The following is a 20,490-nucleotide window of genomic DNA, read 5'->3' on the forward strand; positions in this document are numbered from 1 at the left end:
CAGTGAAGGGGTTAAAAAGCACCTCAAAAACCACCTCAAACGACCATCTTCTAGACAATACAATCAGGATTCAGAAAAAAACCATAACACCAAAATCGCACTCATCGCGGCAACCAACTACATTTGAAACATCCTGGACCAAGGAGAAAGAGTGGCCCCCGTCCTGCTCGACCTCTCAGCAGCCTTAGACCCCGTCTCCCACAACACTCACTTCAAAAGACTCCATGAGATTGGCATACAAAAACCTGCTCTCAAATGGATCAGTTCCTTCCTCACGGGAAGGACTCAAAGGGTCAGGCTGCCACACCCTTGACAACAGAGACCAAGAATCTGATATGCGGTGTCCCACAGGGAATCGCCCCTCAGCCAAACTCCTTCCAACATACACATGACATCACGCATCAACATCAGGTCACAAGATATCACTCATCTACGCCAATGACACCAAACTCATCCTCTCCCTAACAGACTAAACAAACAACGCTAGCACCAACTTCACCAACTGCATTACCATGGTAGCAGAAGCGAACCAACTGCCTGAAGCTCAACTGCAACAAGACAGAAGTACTGGTCTTCGGCAACAGGACCTTGCCATGGGATTTCACCTAGTGGCAGTAGTAGCAAGATGTCAACATCCACTGACCACGGAAGAAATCTAGGGATCATCCTAGATGACAAGCTCAACAAGATGGTTCAAGTCAGCGTAGTGTACATCCTACACATGCTGCAAATATTCTTCAAATGGTTGTCTCAGAACACCAGACAGACAGTCACGCAACCACTCGCCAGAAGGCTGGACTATGCAACACTTTACGCTGAAATCTCCAGACAACTCCTACACGGACTCCAGACCATCCAGAACAACCACAAGACTAATACTCAAACTCCCACGCCGCACCCACACCACACCTCAGGAATCTTCACTGTCTCTCCATTGAAAAGTGAAGACAATTCAAACTTCGGACACAACGTGTATTTGTAAAGTGTTCATTCACCCATGGGTAACTTGGTGCTCTGTAAAAACTCATTGGTACTCATTTTATCGATCTCGTAGGGATGAAAGGCGCATACAAAGCCCTACCTAACAGAGGACCAGAATACCTGAACAGCCGCATACACTTTCACCAATCCACCACACACCTATGTTCTGCCTCATACATTCCCTGAATCTGCAAAAGAAAAACTGGAGTTCACTCATTCCCCTACACTGCAACCAAGACATGTTACGACCTCCCTCAACACAGAGCTTCCTCCTCACTTCCTGAGTTTCGCAAGAAGCTGGCTCTGCATACAAGCACATTGGGAACACACACCTTCTCACCTTTCCCAAGCACCTGGATAACCTCTCGGTGACTAGTGCACTATACAATTCAACATAACATCTCATTAGATGTGTTGGAGGAATGATGTGTACTCTAAGACCGACTGATTTAGACACTCATGCCACAGAACTCTATAGTCTAGGTTGTCTCGGGTCAAGATTGGTGGTATTGCTTCTGAAATAAAACTTACATTGATAATCAGTTGAGCACGAAAGAAAAAAGCAAGACGACAAAATAATTCTCCGCTGCCAAGATCATCCTTTATTAAAAGATTTTTATTAAATCCAAATAGCAGAAAATACATAACATAGCACAAGAATAAGGAAAATCAATGAAGTGTGGAGAGTAATGGGGACAAGAGGATGCGCTGGTCCCAAACCCCGGCACCCCGAGGCATGTGGCAAGAGTTCTCGGTCCACGGGACTGGAAACTAAAAAAAAGTCTTCCTAGCTCTGGAAGGCTTCTGGTATCTGTACCACGGTTTTACACCATCGCCTGCTCATTATGTTCAAAGAGTCTCTGGCACATGATGGCAGGACAAGATCAGCTGTAAGATTACAGAACACAGGCTTGATTGCTCACGTCCATTTCTCTAGATCCTCACACCATTTGACAGGTCATCTGACAGGTCAGATGAAAATTTACCGCTAAGCGAATCCCTCTAGTCTATACCCTGCAGTCTATCCACCTCGGCAAATGTTTCAAGTCGCCAGGGGTATGCTGGAGATGCCAACATAGCTGTCCTTAGGAGTAAAGGGTGTGAAGTCTATTGCTGGCAGGAACTGAAGGGAAAACAGGCAGGAGACTTCTACACACTGTTCCTCAGGCTGATTTAGCTGGGGAAAGACGCTTCAATGTGTAACCTCAGCCTGCTCTCCAAAGACCATCTATTCCTCATCGGATCCAGACGCTTCCGAGCTTGGCGGTGTGCTAAGGATCTCCTCCTCCTCTCCTTCAGAGCCCTGCTGAGATATGAAAGAAGGCCAGTTAACAAAAAGAAATAAGCTATGTTTTTCCATAACAAGAACTAAAACCTGGGCATAGAATAAACTACAGGGGGAGCAGTCAAAAAAACAGCAGCAAAGAGCAAGGTAATCGCACGTTTTCTGATGTATGCCCATATTGCTCATTTAGAAGAACACCCAGCAAGTCCCTGTATGGTGCAAGGTTATGCGGCAGTTATGCCAGCCGCAGACAGGTGTCGCTTCTAAAGTCATGAGGACGCTTAAAAAGGAGCAATCTGCACCAGATGTTGGTCTTGTCTAATTTACCTAGTCCACAGATGTGTAGCCTCTTTGAAACATAACTCAAATAAAGCATTACCAAAGTACCGCAACTTCCAATCTGGAGCAAGTAAGATATAATACATGAGGAGGCCTTAATGTCCAGTCTAAGCCCAACTACATCCCTCAGAGTCACCGTGATGAAAGTCAAAGGACGATTAGGACACACGTTTTCAGGTAAAACAGCCCAGTGATGGGATCCTCTGATCAGCCATGACCCATCAGACCCTTACGTGGCACCCACCTACTACAGAGGGCATTACCATCCACGTTCCATTTACTAAGTGGCTGCTTCTACGGCTCCTCTCTTGTTCATTTAAGGTAGAGCCAGTGGGTGTGCCAGGACTCGCACTCTAAGACCCAGTAGCACAGGAAATAAAGTCTGAAATGCTACACTATCAGCTTGTAATCGGATATTTTATATTTTCAAAGGGGCATTTCCTTCCGGCTACAGAAAGTGATTGACCGGTCACCTAAGTGAGGTCCCAGTGGATAAGAAAGGTGCCTTAAATTACTTTGAACCATGCGGGCCAAGAGGGACGGTTGCTCACAGATTACCTCAGTAGAAACGGCAACAAACGCAGATTACCTCAAAGGTGGTCTTCACCATCAATAAATTGCTCAAGTATTTGTGACACTGAGACCAGAGGGTTTACTGCAGAGCGCTCATCTGACACCATCTGACACCATGTCTAAAGGAAATATGAAGTACAGAATCTGCAGAGCTCCAACTAAAAATCCGTTCCTCTGACCAGAAACTTGTTTGTACTAGCGTTTGTTATCTAAAATGGTGGGCTTTGGTTGTCTTGATCTTCCTGTACCTGAAATCACAACACAATGACCCCAGAATCTGTTTTCCGATAACCTTTTCTAGAAAGCACAGATCAAGAATTGTCCTAACCGCACCCTCCTTCTCAGGCTTCAGGAAGCACAACATGTAACAACCATTGACACTTTTCAAAGGGATCAACTCTATAGCCACTCTGACCAGGTAAACCCCTGGTTCATCAAGATATTCATGTATGTTGGCAAGAAGGATTGGGTGCCTGCCAGGGCAATTTCTCTTGCCCTTGGCAAGGCACTGCCTAGTGCCCATTCATTTTGTTTACAGTATGCAATGAAATTCCTGGTTTATTTTATTTCACCTTATTTTGACAACTTAAGCCCCATTTCCACTAATTGCAATAAAATTTACTTTAAATTAAGCATTATGTATTTAAAAATTATCTGTCTCCTACGTGTGTTCTGGCATTACGAAAGCATATGAAGTGTCTATAAATATCAGAGCAGACACCATAACTAATAATTGTGGGTTTTGCCGTCAATGATGCCTGCACCAGAAGCAAGCTATTCCTCCACTATGCTTGAACCTTTGTAAAGCTTTTTTTCGGTAGAGTCACCACTTTTAAAGCCTAAGCTTGTCTACAAAAACAATACCGACTGACAGCATCACCACCTATGTCCACACTGATTGTACCTTTTTGCCTTGGTGTGAGTAATTTAGCTTTGACTAGCTGCAAAAAGGATCACCCCATATGTACCAGAAATCGCAAGGCAGGCAAGTCTCCCAGAGGGTGGGGAGTACTTTGTCGGGAGCATTAAACGCTTTCAACAGGAAACAAGTCAAGTGTCTGATGCCGATATCGTCCGATTAGTGGTATCAATGCATTTAGATTCATAGCCATCTTTGGGAGCCTCAGATGCACAATGGGTCTAACCCTCTCCAAAGAGGCCTGAAGAACTAGACTCTTTGAAGGCTCAGCTAGATTCTTCAGTAGGGGCAGGGCCATATCAGCCACACCAAAGGGTTCAAGGGGCCAGGCCTTCTACAGAAAGGATTTTTTGTAAAAAGCTTTTTCTGACTTTCAACTGTAAATAGCTGAAGAGCAGAATCCGATCTGATTCGAATGACCGTCGTAAACAAGGACTGCTCCACTGCAGGAGACGAGAAATTCACAATAAGGAAGGCTCTGCAGGGTAGGCGTAAAACACACAGGGTATGACTTTTACGGATATTCGGAATACGAAACGAGCTGGTGGGAAAAGCATCCTTGATTTTCACAGTGTAGCTCAAACCAGATTCAAGCTCAAATAGTTCTTTCACGTGAGTAACTGCTCACCACTGATTTTATTTAATAGCAGCACTTTTTAGCGATCTTGAGGTTCAAGACCACTGGACACAGCTGACCAGCTCCCAGTACCACTGAAGTCAAAGATGAAGAGTGCAGAACTGAAGCATGAGCCGCCACTTTACAATTAGAACAGAGTGGTGGCTAAGTAACACGAGATTTGGGTGCCCATATTTATATTCTTTTACAAGGCACTACAGTGTCAGCTTGTGGATAAGGAAAGAAAAAGGACTGACTAATCCATTTATGCTGGAGTTTCCCTAAATGGTAGAAACACTCCATCTTGCGTGCAATGATTTGCTTTGGAAGTGACATACTCTGCCCACCCGCCCCATGGGCCACCGTAGGCCTGATATACTTCAGTACGAGTTGTGTGGGAAGAGTTCTCTACTAGATATGGGTCTTCACAGGATAATGTATACATGGACGGGCCTCCAAGAATAATACCAGTCTGGAACGTATACAAGTCGAAGCATAGTCTGGTATTACGACAATCTGGACACACTGGAGTGGCCTGCAAGCAATTGTTTGCCAACACATTAGGATTCCTAAGACTGGTCTATAAGAAGTGAGATGAACAAAAGGCACACTAACATAGGAGCTACGAAGGACAGACAGCTTGCGCGTGGCGGATGAAGGAAGAGAGTAGTAAGCGAGGCAGGCAGTGTGAAACCACAACCTCCCTCATACATTTCTCACTCGTTAAGTTAGAATGAGCAAATGTGCACACCACAAACCCTAGATTAAGAGCTGTGAGACACGGAAGGGGAGCTCTTACCCACTGTATAAAGTGGGTCAGCCCCACTTCTTTTGATCTTGAAAGGAGTAAATACCATGAACTTGTATGCTACCTTTTATATACTTTGTATCCTAAAAAAAACAAATGTGACGAAAGGTTAATGTTACGTACCCTGTAACAATCGTTCTGTAGTATGGTAGATATACATGCTTTGCATACTCCAGCTATGCAGTATTGGTCCCACAATTTTGAAATTTGTTTTTCTTTGAAGAAAATCAGAAGAGCTGCTGTGACTCCATCCTTGGCCCACAATGCACCAGTACATGGGCTCCACCTCAGATTGTCTTCTGCTCAGCGGGAGACTAGTGTAAATGAAGTACAGTGTAAAGAGTGTGGAGTGCATAGTAAAGAGAATATAAAAAATAAAATCGGAGGTCATCACTGGCTTTTGGGGGAGGAGGGTGGCAGCACTGCATGCTACGTAAAGGTGATTACAGGATAAGCAATCTTTTTAATTCAGTGCGAGTAGCTGTAGATGAACAGGCCCTGCATTGACAATTAAGCAGTTCCTCTCCAGAGAAGTGGCTAGTGAACAGATGATGCAGATGCTTAAGGGCGGCTTGGCCAGCTAAAGCCTTCTGACTTGTTACAACATCCACACAATGCTTGGTGAAGGTGTGTGGTGTTGACCAAGTTGCAGCGTTGAAGATATCCTTTAAAGGGATATTACCTAAAAAAGCGAATATGGTGCCCTTTCTGCATGTAGGGTGGGCAGGGGATATGCAGTTGGCCTTAGAATCGCAAGTCTGGATTACTTAACTATCCACTTCACAATGCCAGCTTTAAAGATGGCAAGGCCCCTGTGGACTTTAACAAAGGCTATAAAAAGTTATTTGGACTGCCCAAGAGGCTTATTTCCATCAATGTAATACATGAGCGCCCGCTTAACATCCAACATGTGAAGGGGTCTTTCTGCTACAGACTGTTTGACAAAGATGGGCAACTTAATGGTCTGGTTTATGTGAAAAGGTGAAACATTGGGCAGAAACATAGGGTTGGTAAGAAGAACTACCCTATCTTTGTTAACCTAGATAAATGGTTCCTGTACGGTAAGAGCTTGAAGCTCACTCCTGCGTCTGAAGGAAGTGATTGAGACCAGAAAAGCCGCCTTCCAAGATAATATGCAGGTCACATAAGTGTAGGGGTACAAAAGGAGGGCCCATGGTCAAGTGAGAACCACACAGGTACAGGCGATGTCTTTGGACGAAGAGAGGAGTGTTTTCTGATGTAAAAGTACACCGCAACTGTGGTCAAGTCGTATAAAAGTGTAGATAGTGCCTGCCTTGTACAGGTGCAGGAGGTAAGAGAAAGTCTCCTGCACAGAAAACTTAAAGATGTCTAACTGTGTAGAGATGCTGTACCTTTTCCACTTAGCCACGTAACACTCCTGCAGAATAGCCAGGCATTTTTCAGGAAACAAGGTTAGCCGAATTCTAGTGAACTCTGGTGTCAGCTCGTGAGACGACACTGATGCGGAGAGAGAAGGTCTGGCCTTGGCAGGAGCTTCAAAGGGGCACTGACTCATTTCTAGGATCACTGAACACCAAAGCTATCTTGCCAGGTTAGTGCCACTAGGGATGAGGTGTAGAGCTGGAAAAGCATAGGCAAATATCCCTGACCAGTTCTTACCAGTCCTTTGCCCATGGACTGTGGGTGCGCATACCCGAACCCCGGGTCCGACGAGACATCGAGGTCCCCCGCCTCCTCCAAGTCCACCCAATCCTGCTCGGAGTCACATTGCTGAGCAAGAGGGTCCTCGGACCCTTCCCAGTCTTCGTCCACCTCTGGCGTAGAGAGCCGTTCGCGGCGGCAAAGCCGGAGCAGGGACGAACGGCGTCGGGAACGGTGTTGGCCGGGGTCGGACCGGCGCCGTCTCCCAATGCGGATTCCAGGTCGGAACAAAATGGTCCTGGAACCGGGGCAAGAAAGGAATAAACGGCACCCAGTGTGGCGCCGAGGGCCGGAGCCGGCAATGCCGCACCTCGTGGCGCCGGAGCCGCTGGCGCAGGATCCTGTGGCGCCGGGGGCAGAGCCGCTGGGCCAACAGGATCTGGACACAGGACCGCGGGGCCCGAAGGCGTGCCGGCGGGAGCCCTAGGCCTAAAAAGGCAGTCCATGGTAGCAAGGAATTCTTGCACCTGTTTGGGAGTCGCCGACAAACCCAAGTATGGCGGGTAGGCCGCCGGACTCTCAGGCTCCAGGGGAGCCGGCGGGGGAGAGCCCCTGTCTCACGCGTCAGGCTCCGGGGAGCGACGGGGGGACGCCGGAGAGCGAACTAGCTTCTTCCACTTCTTTTTATGGCGTCGCTTACCGGAATCAGAGTGTGAAGACTTGGAGCCGGAGGAGCGACAGCTACGGTCCCGCAAACTGTCCAGGGAGCGGCTCCTGGACCCGGAGCGGTGGCGTGACGAATGCCGGACCTCCAGCAACTTCGAAACGCCGCTCCCGCAAGGCCTTGGGGGCCATGGGTCGGCAGTCCCGGGAGTCGTGTGCAGTCTCCAGGCAGTAGAGGCAAACATCGTGGGGGTCCACCACCGACATATTCCGGCGACAGGCCCCACAGGACTTAAAGTCGGGCATCCCTACGTGCACCAGGAGAAAGAAGAGGAAACAAAGTCTCAAAATAGTAGTCAAAAAGTGACTAAGGTACATCCTAAATCCGGATCTGCGCTTGCCTGTGCGGAAAAAGAAAGAACGGACGTAAGCGCGCATGGGTGGCGCCTAAGTACTCTCTGTGGCGTCATCTCGGCACTTATGACGCCAGTGACGGACCCGGAGCCGCACAACGCCACCTACTGTCGCGCAGGGGTACTGCTAAGCGAAACTTTCCAGATCCAGTCTGACGCCTGGGGATATTCTAAGGTAAGGAATCTATCACTAACTTGTCTCTAACAGATAGTAATGTATTACAGGGGTGTACTCTAGTGTACAGGTTCTGAGAAGGTTAGGGTTGTCTGAAGTTAGTACGTGGGGATGAGGTGCGATTGTGTGGAAACAGAGGAAGTTCCCTTCCTGCTCAACTGAGAGGACCATCTGGGTTATCCCATTGAGCAAGGAAGTACCTCAGTGTTTCTATGACAGGTGTGATGTGGTCAGAGGGAGGGAGGAGGATCCAGTGTTTTGCAACGGTTGCACCACTTGCTAAGTCACCTCTGCCCTCCCCAAGCCCATTTCCCCTATAGACCCCTCTTTGTAAGGTCTTGGGTTGCTAGGGATCCTGAGAGGATTGATAAGGATGTTGGTATGGGGGTCTCTGACCTGAGGCCGCAAGTTTTCAACTTCCTTGCTTTGGGGCCTATGAAAGGCAGATTTGGGACTGGGCGAGTAGTAGGGTGCTCATGGATTTGGTTATATAAAGTCCTTTTTGATTTTTTCGACCATCTTGTTCACCTGGAGGCCGAACAGATGTTTCCTAAAAAAAGGGATGTTTAATAAGTGCTGTTAAGTGCATCGGGCCTACAACCAGATACCCAAAGCCAGGCATGACTCGAGGAGGATGCTGGCTTTAAAACCTCTTGCATCCGTATCGGTCATGTTGAGGTTTTATCTCATATTGCCATTGGAGCTACCAAGTCCTGTCTACATTTACGATGGGTCGCTGGGAGATGCTTTACCAGCTCTTCCCTTTCCGCCCAGTACCAACAGTTGTACCTGGAGAGGAGACCCACAAAGTTTGCAATGCACCTATGAGTGGCTGTCCCAAGCACTGCCTGCTTCCTAGTGGCGTCAATCCAATTGGACTCCATATCAGGTGGACCGGCCATACCTGCAGAATAGGCTGAAGCCCTTATATCTGCCAAGTGAACAACCAGAAGTCAGGGTAATCTGCCCACGGATACAAGGAGGATCAGAGGCAGGGTTATATTTTTTTCAAGCTACGGAGTAACCACGCTGGCCTTTACTAGCACTTTAAGGTAAATGCTACTTACCAGTATGCATCTGTTCTTGGCATGTAGAGCTGCTGCAGTCACATTATTGCATTAGATCGCCGCCTAGTGTTGGGTCCGGATGTTGCACGTTGTTGTCTTGGAAGAGTCTTCGAGATCTCACGAGATAGGTGACTCCTCCCCTGGACTACAGTACGCATGGACAGCTCCTCTATCGTCAGATTGTTTTTTCGCCATTGTGGCAAAGATGGAGGATAGTAATAGAAAGAAAGGTGTCCATGTAAATGTATCTAAATAAGATAGTACTGCAACTGTGCTTGGCACCAGGGAGGAGGGTGGGCATGTGACTGCAGCAGCTCTACATGCCAAGAACAGATGCATACTGGTAAGTAGCATTTACCGTTCGAGGCATATGAGCTGCTGCAGTCACATTATTGCATAGACTGTATAGCAGTTCCTCCTCTAGTGGTGGTTACCGGTGGCAGTTGCAGTAGTTTGGAAAAGTGTTTTAAGGACAGCCTGGCCTACAGAAGCTTGTTTGGCTTGCACATCAACACAATAGTGTTTTGTGAAGGTATGTATGGTAGACCATGTAGCTGCCTTACAAATGTGTTCTAAGGGGATATTTCCTAGAAAAGCCATGGATGCCCCCATTTTGCGCGTGGAATGTGCTCTTGGGGGAATAGTTAATGTGCGTTTAGCTTTTTGATAACATATTTGTATGCACTTAACTACCCATCTGGCTATCCCTGCCTTTGAGATAGGGTTACCCTTATGAGGTTGACAGAAAGACACAAACAACTGTTTTGTCTTTCAAAATGGTTTAGTTCTGTCTATGTAGTAGAGTAGGGCCCTTCTGACATCCAGTGTGTGGAGTGCCCTTTCCGCTACTGACTGTGGTTTTTGAAAAAAGACAGGTAACTCAATTGATTGGTTAATGTGAAAACTAGTTATGACCTTTGGTAGGAATTTAAGGTTTGTCCTGAGAACTACCTTATTTTGGTGTATTTGCATGAAAGGTTCTTGAATTGTTAGTGCCTGCAATTCACTTACTCTTCTGAGTGAAGTGATCGCTATTAGAAATGCCACCTTCCATGTTAGGAACTGTAATTCACAAGAATGTAGAGGCTCAAAGGGTGGGCCCATAAGTCTAGTAAGTACTAATGTTAAGATTCCAGACTGGAGAAGGTGGAGCTCTTGGAGGGATTACTCTTTTGAGTCCTTCCATAAACGCCTTAATAGGTGGTATGCGGAAGAGAGACACGTGTTGTCTGTTTTGAAGGTATGCTGCAATAGCAGCTAGGTGTAATCTTATAGATGAATATGCTAGATTACATCTTTGTAAGTGTAGCAGATAACAAATTATGTTTTGGACAGAAGCATCTAGAGGATTGATTGAATTATTTTGGCAGTAAATAACAAATCTTTTCCATTTGTTTGCGTAACAGGCTCTGGTAGTGGGACGTCTTGCCTCTTTGATGATATTCATACAATCAGGAGGCAGGTTTAGGTATCCGAACTCTAAGACTTCAGGAGCCAGATTGCTAGGTTCATTTGATTGGGGTCTGGGTGTTATATCTCTCCATGGTTCTTTGTGCGTTGTTTTGGAGAGAGGTGTAGTCGTTGATGAGGGACGACTGAGAGTTCTAGGAGTGTTGTGTACCATGGTTGTCGTTCCCATGTGGGAGCAACCAGGATCATCGTAAGTGTTTGTTGCTTTAGTTTGCATACCACTAATGGAATGAGTGGGGTTGGCGGAAAAGCGTATGCAAATCTGCCTGACCAGTTCATCCATATTGCATTGCCCTTCGACTGCGGGTGTGGGAACCTGGCGGCGAAGGATGGGCATTTTGCGTTTTCTTTTGTGGCGAACAGATCTAGGTCTGGGTGTCCCCATGCTGGAAAGAACGGGAGTAGGACTTCTGTGTGAAGTTCCCATTCGTGGATCTGTTGACTGTGTCTGCTCAATAGGTCTGCAATCTGGTTGTTTACTCCTGGGAGATGTTCTGCTAGGAGATGGATGTTTTGTGGAATGGCCCATCTCCATATGCTTTGCGCTAGGCGTGAAAGCTGCAGAGAGTGTGTCCCCCCCAGTCTTGCTGGCTATGTGTTTTTGAAAAGCCTTCATTGCCTGAAATATTGCCAGTAATTCTAGGTAGTTTATGTGGTGTATCTTTTGGTGCGGTGTCCATAGACCGTGCACTGTATGTTGAAGTAGATGGGCTCCCCACCCTGTGAGTGATGCGTCTGTTGTCAACACTACCTGTGGAACTGGCTCTTGGAACAGTCGTCCTTTTGAAAGGTTTTGTGTGTTCCACCACTGCAGAGAGCGATGGGTACGACTGTCTACCAACACTAGGTCCTTTAGTTTCCCGTGAGCCTGGTTCCATTGTGTTGCTAAGCATTCTTGTATGGGACGCATTTGTAGCCGAGCATGTGGGACTATGAATATGCAAGATGCCATCATGCCTATGAGTTGCATAAACACTCTTACTGTCAAGAGAGTCTGAGGTTGGAATTTTTGGATCATTGCTTGAATGTCCTGTATCCTGGCTGGAGCTGGGTAAGCCTTTGCTACTGTGGAGTCTATTGTTGCTCCCAGATACCGCTGTATATAGGAGGGTTGTAGATGGGATTTTGGGTAGTTGAGGGAAAATCCCAGATTGTGTAATAGATGGATTGTGGTCACAGTGTGCTGCAGACATTGGTGATGTGATTTGGCCTTTATCAGCCAATCGTCTAATTATATAAAAAACACATGAATATGTTGTCTCCGTAGATGTGCTGCCACTACTGCTAAGCATTTTGTGAACACCCTTGGTGCTGTTGTTACCCCGAAGGGTAGGACTTTGAATTGGTAGTGCTGTCCTTGCACTACGAATCTGAGGTATTTCCTGTGTGCGAGATGAATGGGTATATGAAAGTATGCGTCTGAGATCGAGCGTGGCGAGAAAATCGCCTTGCTGTAGTAGTGGTAGTACTTGTTGGAGTGTGATCATGTGAAAATGATCGGAGTGTATATAGTGATTGAGGGGACGAAGGTCTAGAATGGGCCTGAGGGAGCCGTCTTTTTTGGGAATTAGGAAATGGAGGGAGTAAACTCCCTTTCCTTGTTGCTGCAGAGGAACTGGTTCTATAGCGTGCTTTTGTAGCATTGCTAAGACCTCTTGTTGCAATAGTATGGTATGCTCCTCTGACATTGGTCTGATTTTGGGTGGTATGTTGGGTGGGGTAGATGTAAGTTCCAGACAGTAACCAGAATGGATAATTTGCTTCACCCACCTGTCTGTTGTGATGGATTCCCAGATAGGTAGGAACTGTGATAATCTGCCTCCGACTGGTGTTAAGTGGTCTGGGGGCAGGTGTAGGAGGTCACTGTTTGGGAGTGGTGGAGGTACGTTTGTTGTTGTTACCTCTACCTCTGCCTTTAGTATTGTTTCCTCTATATCCTCCTCTGCCTTTTTGAAATGTGTTTTGAGAGGTAGTTTGGAAGGGTTGAGAGGTTTGTGTGTTATTCCCTCTCCCTGTACCTCTATAGGAGGATCTACGAAAGGAACGTTTGGATTGGTAAGACTGCAGTGCACCCATAGATTTAGTGGTGTCGTGTCCTTTTTCATTTTGTCTAGTAAGACATCTGTTTCAGGCCCGAACAGGAAATCTTGGTTAAGGGGTTGATTGAGAATAGTGGTTTGCACCTCAGGTTTGAAACCTGATATGCGAAGCCAGGCGTGTCTTCTTAACATTACGCTTGTATTGACTGTTCTAGAGGCTGTGTCAGCTGCATCTAGAGCACACTTTATCGAGGCATTAGTGATGAACTTTCCTTCTTGGATAAGATCAGTTGCCTGTTGTTTATATGGGTCAGGGAGATGTTGTAGCAGCTCCTCTAGTTTGTCATAGTGTGCCCTGTCATATCTAGCTAACAATGCTTGTGTGTTAGCTATTCTCCAGGTGTTGACTGCTTGTGAAACCACCCTTTTCCCTGATGCCGCTAGTAGTTTGGACTCTTTTTCTGGTGGTGCGGCATCGCCAGTGGTTTGTGAGTTTGCCCTCTTTCGTGCGTTGGCAACTACTAAAGAGTCCAGCTGTAGTTGACCCTTGATGTATGTAGGGTCGGAGGGTGCTGCTCTATATTTCTTTTCCAGTCTAGGGTTGAGTATTCTAGCCCTAATGGGCTCTTTGAATATTTCTGGTGTATGTTTTAGAACCCCTTTGAGCATGGGTAAAGTGCGGACACTTGTTTCTGTGGTTGGGAAGGTGTCCAGCAAGAAATCCTCTTCCAGAGGATCAGCATGCATATCTACCCCGTGGAAACTAGCAGCCCTGTCCACTAACTGATGAAATGCAATGGTGTCATCAGGAGGGGATGGTTTTGAAGGGTATGGTGTGGGGTCTAGAAGAGGTGCGTTATTGTCTGGTGAATATGTGTTTCCCCATGTGTCCAGATTGGGATTTGGGTCATCAGGATCGTCATAAGGGTCCTGTGGATCATTATATAGGTCGTCATCTGGGTCCCCAACAGGCTGTGGAGGCATGGGGGGGTGTATGGCACATAAGGCAGGATAGGAGAGAGAGAGGAGGAGGGATGACAGGCCTAATAGGAGAAGTAGCAATGCCCTTCCTTTTTAGAGGAATAGGAGAGGGTAATGCAGGATGAATTTTCCTCTTGTGAAGCACCACATGACCTGTGTTAAGGTCTATGATGATTCTTTTCTGTTTTGGATCGACAGGATCCGGAAAAAACAGCTCCTCCTCTGTATTTGGTGGTTTCGGCACCGAAGATTTTTGGTGTTTTTTGCTGGGAGTCGAAGGATTTGTAGGCTTCGACTTATTTGGCTCGGGAACCTTGTTTTTGTTCGGTTCGGGAGCTTTCTGGACTTCGACGTCCTTTTTCGGATCGACCGTTTTCTTGGGTTCGATCTGTTTTTTAGGCTCGTTGACCTTTTTGGAGTCGTTAGTCTTTTTCGGGTCGTTTAACTTTTTCGGGTCGATATTTTTGTTGGGATCGACCTTTTTCGACTCGAGAAGCTTCGGCTCGACGTTCTTGAGAACGGTCGAGTCTTTCGGCGCCGGAGCCAGATGTGTTTCTCGGCGCCAAAGGCATTTTGGGTGTAGGGAGATACGGTTTGCTCGGTCCCGAGCTACTGGAAGGCTTTTCTGTTATCTTCGGAGACGGGCCGAGGGTGGGGCTTCCGAAGGGATGTTTCGATCGTGACGAAGACCTTGTGGCGATGTCTTGACCGGAGCCTTATGTGGGGTGATTGGGACAGGGGCATCGGTACTCACGTGCTGCCCCGATGGGATTGGGTCATCTGAGTCAGATTCTTAGACTGTGACGAGCTGTAGATCGTCCGAGTCCTCAGCATCCGAGGGGTCGTCGAAGATATCGTCCGGTTCCGGTGCCGCTGCATCGCTTGTCGATGTGCCCTTCGGTTCCCGATTGTCTTTTTGGAACGGAAGAGTGCGCAGGCTGAGCAGTCTTCTTCTCTATGGTCCGGAGATAGGCATCTGTTGCACACCGGGTGATGATCCGTGTGTGGGTATTTAGCACCACACTGGGGGCATTTTTTGAAGGCGGTCCTTTCCATGGGCCCGAGACCCGAGTGGCGTCGATAAGCCTGGAGGCCTGCATCGATGGAAATATGAGAAAATAAAGTCTCGTAAAGTTCTAGGGTATCGACCGGAGAGCAATCCCATCGAGATACTTGGATTTGCTGTGAAGAAAGTTGAGAACTTCGGAGTCGAAGTTGGCGTCGCAGAAGTACATCCGAACCCGATGGCGGAAAAAAACAATCTGACGATGGAGGAGCTGTCCATGCGCACTGTAGTCCAGGGGAGGAGTCACCTATCTCGTGAGATCTCGAAGACTCTTCCAAGACAACAACGTGCAACATCCGGACCCAACACTAGGCGGTGATCTAATGCAATAATGTGACTGCAGCAGCTCATATGCCTCGAACTGCTGTAGTTAACCTAAGCATTCCTTCAACATGAGAAGATAAGGCACTGCAGGCTCAATCTTGGAAAGGGTCTTAGCCAAGAAGTCAACCTCACCATGCACTGTATACATTTTGACCTGATGGTGCTGTAAATTAAATCACAGCCATGTGGGGAACTGTGGGGGCAGTGGTGGTGGAGTATCACTATAGGTGGGAGTGGTATAGGACTAGATGCCAAATCGCTGGCCCTTTTGGGACTTGGCAGTCTGAAATGGTGGAGTCCAGGTCTTGTCTCAACGGCCAGCAGGTGTTTCTTGGGGATCTGGATGAGTCTTTGAGGCAGAGATTGGCAAGAATTAAATCCATATCTGGGTGAATTAAGACCACTGTTTGCTTTGTATCTATGACCTCTGACAGCTTCTCAAAGATTGACCCCCCTGGATTAAAAGGGTGCTTTGATGCTGGCTTTGATGCAGGAGCTTGTGGCATCCACTGTGGCTCAGTGTGTGACTCTTTGGAGCTTTAGGGCAGATGCAGTGTTGAAGCCTGGTGCACTTTGACTCCCCTGGGTAGGTCACTGCAGATATCGCCCAGCCTCCCAAGTACCAAAGTGGATGAGGAGGATTTGCAGAAGAAAATGAGGCAGGCAATGCAGAAGTTGGTATGGTCTGGGGAAGAGGCAGAGGTTGCAAACATTTTGATGGTTTCTCCAACTATACTACTCTGAGGTTTAGCCAGTGTGATGGTGCATTGTGGACAGAGGATGGAACCAAAACAGGACTTGTGACTCAGATATAAAAAAACAAAAAGTTGCAAATGTCCGGGCCCAATACGAGTTGGCAGAAGAATGCAGAGGAGATTTATCTACAGTCAAACATTCTACGAAGACACACAAGACTTACTTACACTGGGCTTTTCTAAACAAAGCATTTTAAAGTAAAGAGACACAACAAGTGCGAACTACAGTGTGTTTGTGTTTTTTGCAAATAGGGAATTTGAATAAAACATAGAAAACTATGCCTTGTAAAAAATCCTCGTTTTATCCTTTTTCTATCTGAAACTCTTTGCCTGTGATGCAGTGGGGCAAGCTTAACAGTTCAGACAATGTACATATTATGACAATGACATGGTTGTTACTCCCCAACAGCTCCTGAAGTCAGTCTGTCTCTGACATTAGGCTGGCACTGGGGGGTTGCATTTTAAAAGGGATTGCACCTTTGGATTCTTTTAAGAGTAAATGGACAAGCTCCTTGTCCTGTGACCAGGGTCACTATGGATAGGTTTAGGGAGTGGAAGGGAGCTATAATCGTTACTGACTCACCACAAATTACTTCTTTAGCACACCACAAAAGTATGCTGCCAGCTTACTGCAATGTAGTCTTTATTCTCAAAGCTAGCGCTTTAATGTTCAGATAATCGGTGCAGTTTAAAAAAAGAAAAAAATCAGATTTAAGAAGCAATTTCAGGTTTTAAAATGTGGTAATTTCATAACATCTATTATCCAATGTCTTCCTTTGCAAGAGTAGTTGTCAGTGTATGAGATTTCACGAGGCTTAAGACAAATATCCCTGGACCTCTATTACATCCCGTTGGTGAAAAACAGTCAGGGCCAACTGATCCCTGCTCCCAAAGCATGTCTGGATTTTCCCCCAAGGGATCTTGGCCTTTCCCAGTTGCTCAAGCCTGGACGCAGCCCTGGCAGGGAAGGACTACAGGAATCCTCAAATCGGCTGTAACCATCTTTGAGGGATTACCAGTTCGAGGAAGCGAAGGCGTGGCTCCTGTGTGACAATCCTACCACCTGATTTGCAAACGGCCAGTCACCAATGCCCGGACTTGAGCATTTCTTACAGAAAGCAGCTTGGAATGCCCGATATCTCCAAGCAAAAGCAAAAGCATCAAGGTATACTGCTTCTACTCGTGCGTTTCAGCTTCTGAAGAATGTTCTGAAGAGGTTTCCTAGTGAATACTTCTGGGCACTGCCACCTTTGAGTGGACACTTGCGGACGGCTGTTTGGTCATGAATATTGACTGTTCCGCGCACTAATCATTAAGCATTACTGAGATACCATTCCCACCAAGTCTTTTGAAACGGTGTGCTTTATATTCGCTTTGTACTTCGCCTGCTAGACACCAAGCGGGTGAAGGAATATTTATACCTCAAAGACTTTGCCGCTTTACCTTCACCCACTCTAATTGTTTTTTAAACCATTTTTCTGCCATACCTGTTGCAGTTGATGTTTGCTTACTTTATTTTTCTTATTGAGTTTGCATTTTGTTCTTAAATGTGGTACCGACACTGTAAAGTCTTGATAATAGTGGATGTATTTACCTACAGTACTCTTTCCAGCTAAACTCCCAACTGTGGAGCCCAGTGAGACACCGGTGACTGAAAACTGCATAGCTCTGTGGACTGGGCTGCGAGTCATTATTCCTCAGACAAGTATCACACAGAGAAGTCAGTGTGAGGGTTGTGAGGAGCCCGGGAACCCGAGAGTTACTTCCATACAGGGTGTGCCATGCAATGATGCCTTGCCTCAAGTTTGGTCTATACACGTTTTTACTTCATAAAGTATTGAAAACAATCTAAGTTGGGGGCAAGGTGGCAGTAAGCAGTTCTTCGATAATCATGAAAAGCCATGGGAGGAGTTACAAGCTGTAATCCACAGCCTAGTGCGGACAGCATCCTATAAAAGACACTTTTGAATTGTCACACCAGAGGGATTAGCTGACAAGAGTACAATTCAATACACAAGAAGCTAGGGACCAAACCGCTCCCTTTACCTCGCTCTTTTTCTTGCTCCCACTCTCATCCGAGGAGCTCTCATCACTGGATACAAACTCTTTGCTCTTGAAGCTCTCGTTCACCGACTTGTTTGCAGTTTTCGTTGGAGTAGACTTGTCCGGTTTTTTGTCCGCCTTCTTGTCTGGCTTCTTGTCTGGCTTCTTGTCCGCTTTCTTGTCTGGCTTGGATTTTGGTTTCTTCTCCTTCTTATCCCTGGAAAAGAATCTCGAATGAGTAGAAGGCATGCACCTGGTCTAAGAAGAACAAGATCCTGGCAGGATCACGTCCAGACAGCAGTTGCTGAGCCAATACAAACAGCGAAGGGTGCTACAATACTCAACAGCACAACACAAACACATACCGACAACAGAGGACATACTAGTATACACTTCACATCTCACTAAGAGGAACATTTCTGGCAACTGATCTGGGCGCAGGCAACATCTGCTCGGCCAACGGTGCACACAAAGGATAAACAGAGGGTTAGAGGATACACACGATTACTGAGACAGCGAAAAGTACTAGCAGTCTAGAGAAACTTCAATAGTCACAGTTTTACGACTGCAGGTAATCCGTTAATGACAATTTACATACTGCAAACTGAGTAACATACCAGAGAAATATTCAAAGTAGAATTACAGATACAGACAATACACACATCCAAGAGCTACTAAGTGCATTAATTCCAAGTAATACAGATACAGCTACTGGTACAAAACAGGCACAAGCAAACTTCTATATTTATAAACATGCATATCACCAACATGATTCATACACCCTAGCAAGAGTTCACAAAATGAATTTACCCCAGCAGCTTGCCAAGAAATTGATATGCCATACAGAGTACGAGATTCAAGGAAAGCTTACCAGCCAAACAAAAACTTACTTGCAAGTAAGTCCATGCTGTGACTTTTCATAAATGACAAATAACGCTGTGAAACTTTATGCAAGTGATACCAAAACATGAATTAATGAATTGCAAACAATCCATTTTCAAAGCTCGCTGTTCGTATTTAAAGAAATCGATTTACACAAATTCGTTTAGCATTTTTGGAGTAAGAGTTTTACAAGAGCACAGCACACAGTGTGTCTCTCCTTTATTACCCAAAGTCCAAATGTATCTGTGTAGGTTTTATAAACCCCCGCATCTACCTCTGGATCTAGGCGGCCAGCATGCTTTTAATTCTACTCCCCACTTGTGGATGCGGAGTCATCGATAATGTGCGGCTATTGGATGTGACACAAGGAAAAGGAACTCTATATCACCTACAGAGAAGTGAAATCTCATATGGCCCGAACCGGCCACGATTGGGGGTGTGAGCTTAGTAACTGCAAGTGCTTGCAGAAAGGGAGCCGCTTTCTCTGACGTGCTGGGAATACATCACAACAAGAGAGATCGTCACTGCAGCCCTGCTGTAACAAGCACTGTGGCAAGGATGAATTGCACCAAGTACATTTTTAAAAGTGTTGCTGAGGATGCCACGTTTAATATACAGATGTAGGTAACCCAAGCTCTCGTCCAATCAGATCACAGAGGCATAATGCGCCATCTATAGCATTGTTTTATAAGCTGGGGGTTAATCCTGCACACACATAGAATTTTAATCCATGAAGATTTGATTTATATATTTATAGAGTGCTGCCGTCACTTCGGAAGGAGCCTCCCGCCGCTAGAAAGACCAAAATAAGCACACAAACAAGCGTGCATGGAGTGTCATCAGTCGACTGGATCTGGGAAGGGAGAAGTACCTGAAGCACAATGTACAGACAACTGCTTAAATCAACCTAAAAAACTAAACAAGGAAACCCGCAACCGCTCAAGATGTTGGTCACAACAGGAAAAAGGAAAAACCTGATGCTGCACTTATTTTAGAAGTGTCCGCACAGAATATCGCGGCGATCAAGTCAGCACTACTATTTGTTCAGTATTTTTCAACCTATTGTGGAGGCTTCAACCCTTTTTATGAAGGCTTCTAGAACCGACAACTTTGCACAGTCCGAAGAGCCACACTCAAAACATTCACACATCCCAAAGCTTCGCCCTTTCTCAACTGATCATATTTTCTTAGTGACTTACAGGCAGTGAACATCCAAACAGATTTGAAATGAAGGGCTTGAAATGCTGTGCAGAGATCAAATCTGCCACTCCTCTTAGATGGCATGTAGTGAGTGTGCAGCACCAGTCCGATCACTTGGTCCAACCGGTCAAGCTTTAAAGTAAGCTTTGGTTACCAAGGATAATGAAGAACATTTGAGAAATCACTAGGACCAACCGGTCAAGGTAAGCTTTGGTTACCAAGGATAATGAAGAACATTTGAGAAATCACTAGGGCCAACTGGTCAAGG

General features: G+C 46.2%; 1 protein-coding gene across 2 annotated transcripts in view; it reads right to left on the reverse strand.

Annotated features, from left to right (window-relative positions):
• Positions 1-1,560: 1,560 nt before the first annotated feature.
• Positions 1,561-20,490, reverse strand: part of SSRP1 (structure specific recognition protein 1) — a 168,038-nt gene continuing 149,108 nt past the window's right edge. Inside the window, exons 16-17 of one of the 2 annotated variants that reach the window (XM_085651439.1) lie at positions 18,144-18,357; positions 1,561-2,287 (exon numbers count right to left, since the gene is read on the reverse strand). In XM_085651439.1, coding sequence (XP_085507565.1) covers positions 2,210-2,287; positions 18,144-18,357 — 292 coding nt within the window. In that variant the 3' untranslated portion in view covers positions 1,561-2,209. The remainder of the gene's footprint in view (positions 2,288-18,143; positions 18,358-20,490) is intronic. The other variant, XM_085651440.1, reaches the window with a different exon arrangement.

Source organism: Triturus cristatus, chromosome 4_1 (genome assembly GCF_964204655.1).
Source record: "Triturus cristatus chromosome 4_1, aTriCri1.1, whole genome shotgun sequence".
In the NCBI taxonomy this organism is placed as follows: Eukaryota; Metazoa; Chordata; class Amphibia; order Caudata; family Salamandridae; genus Triturus; species Triturus cristatus.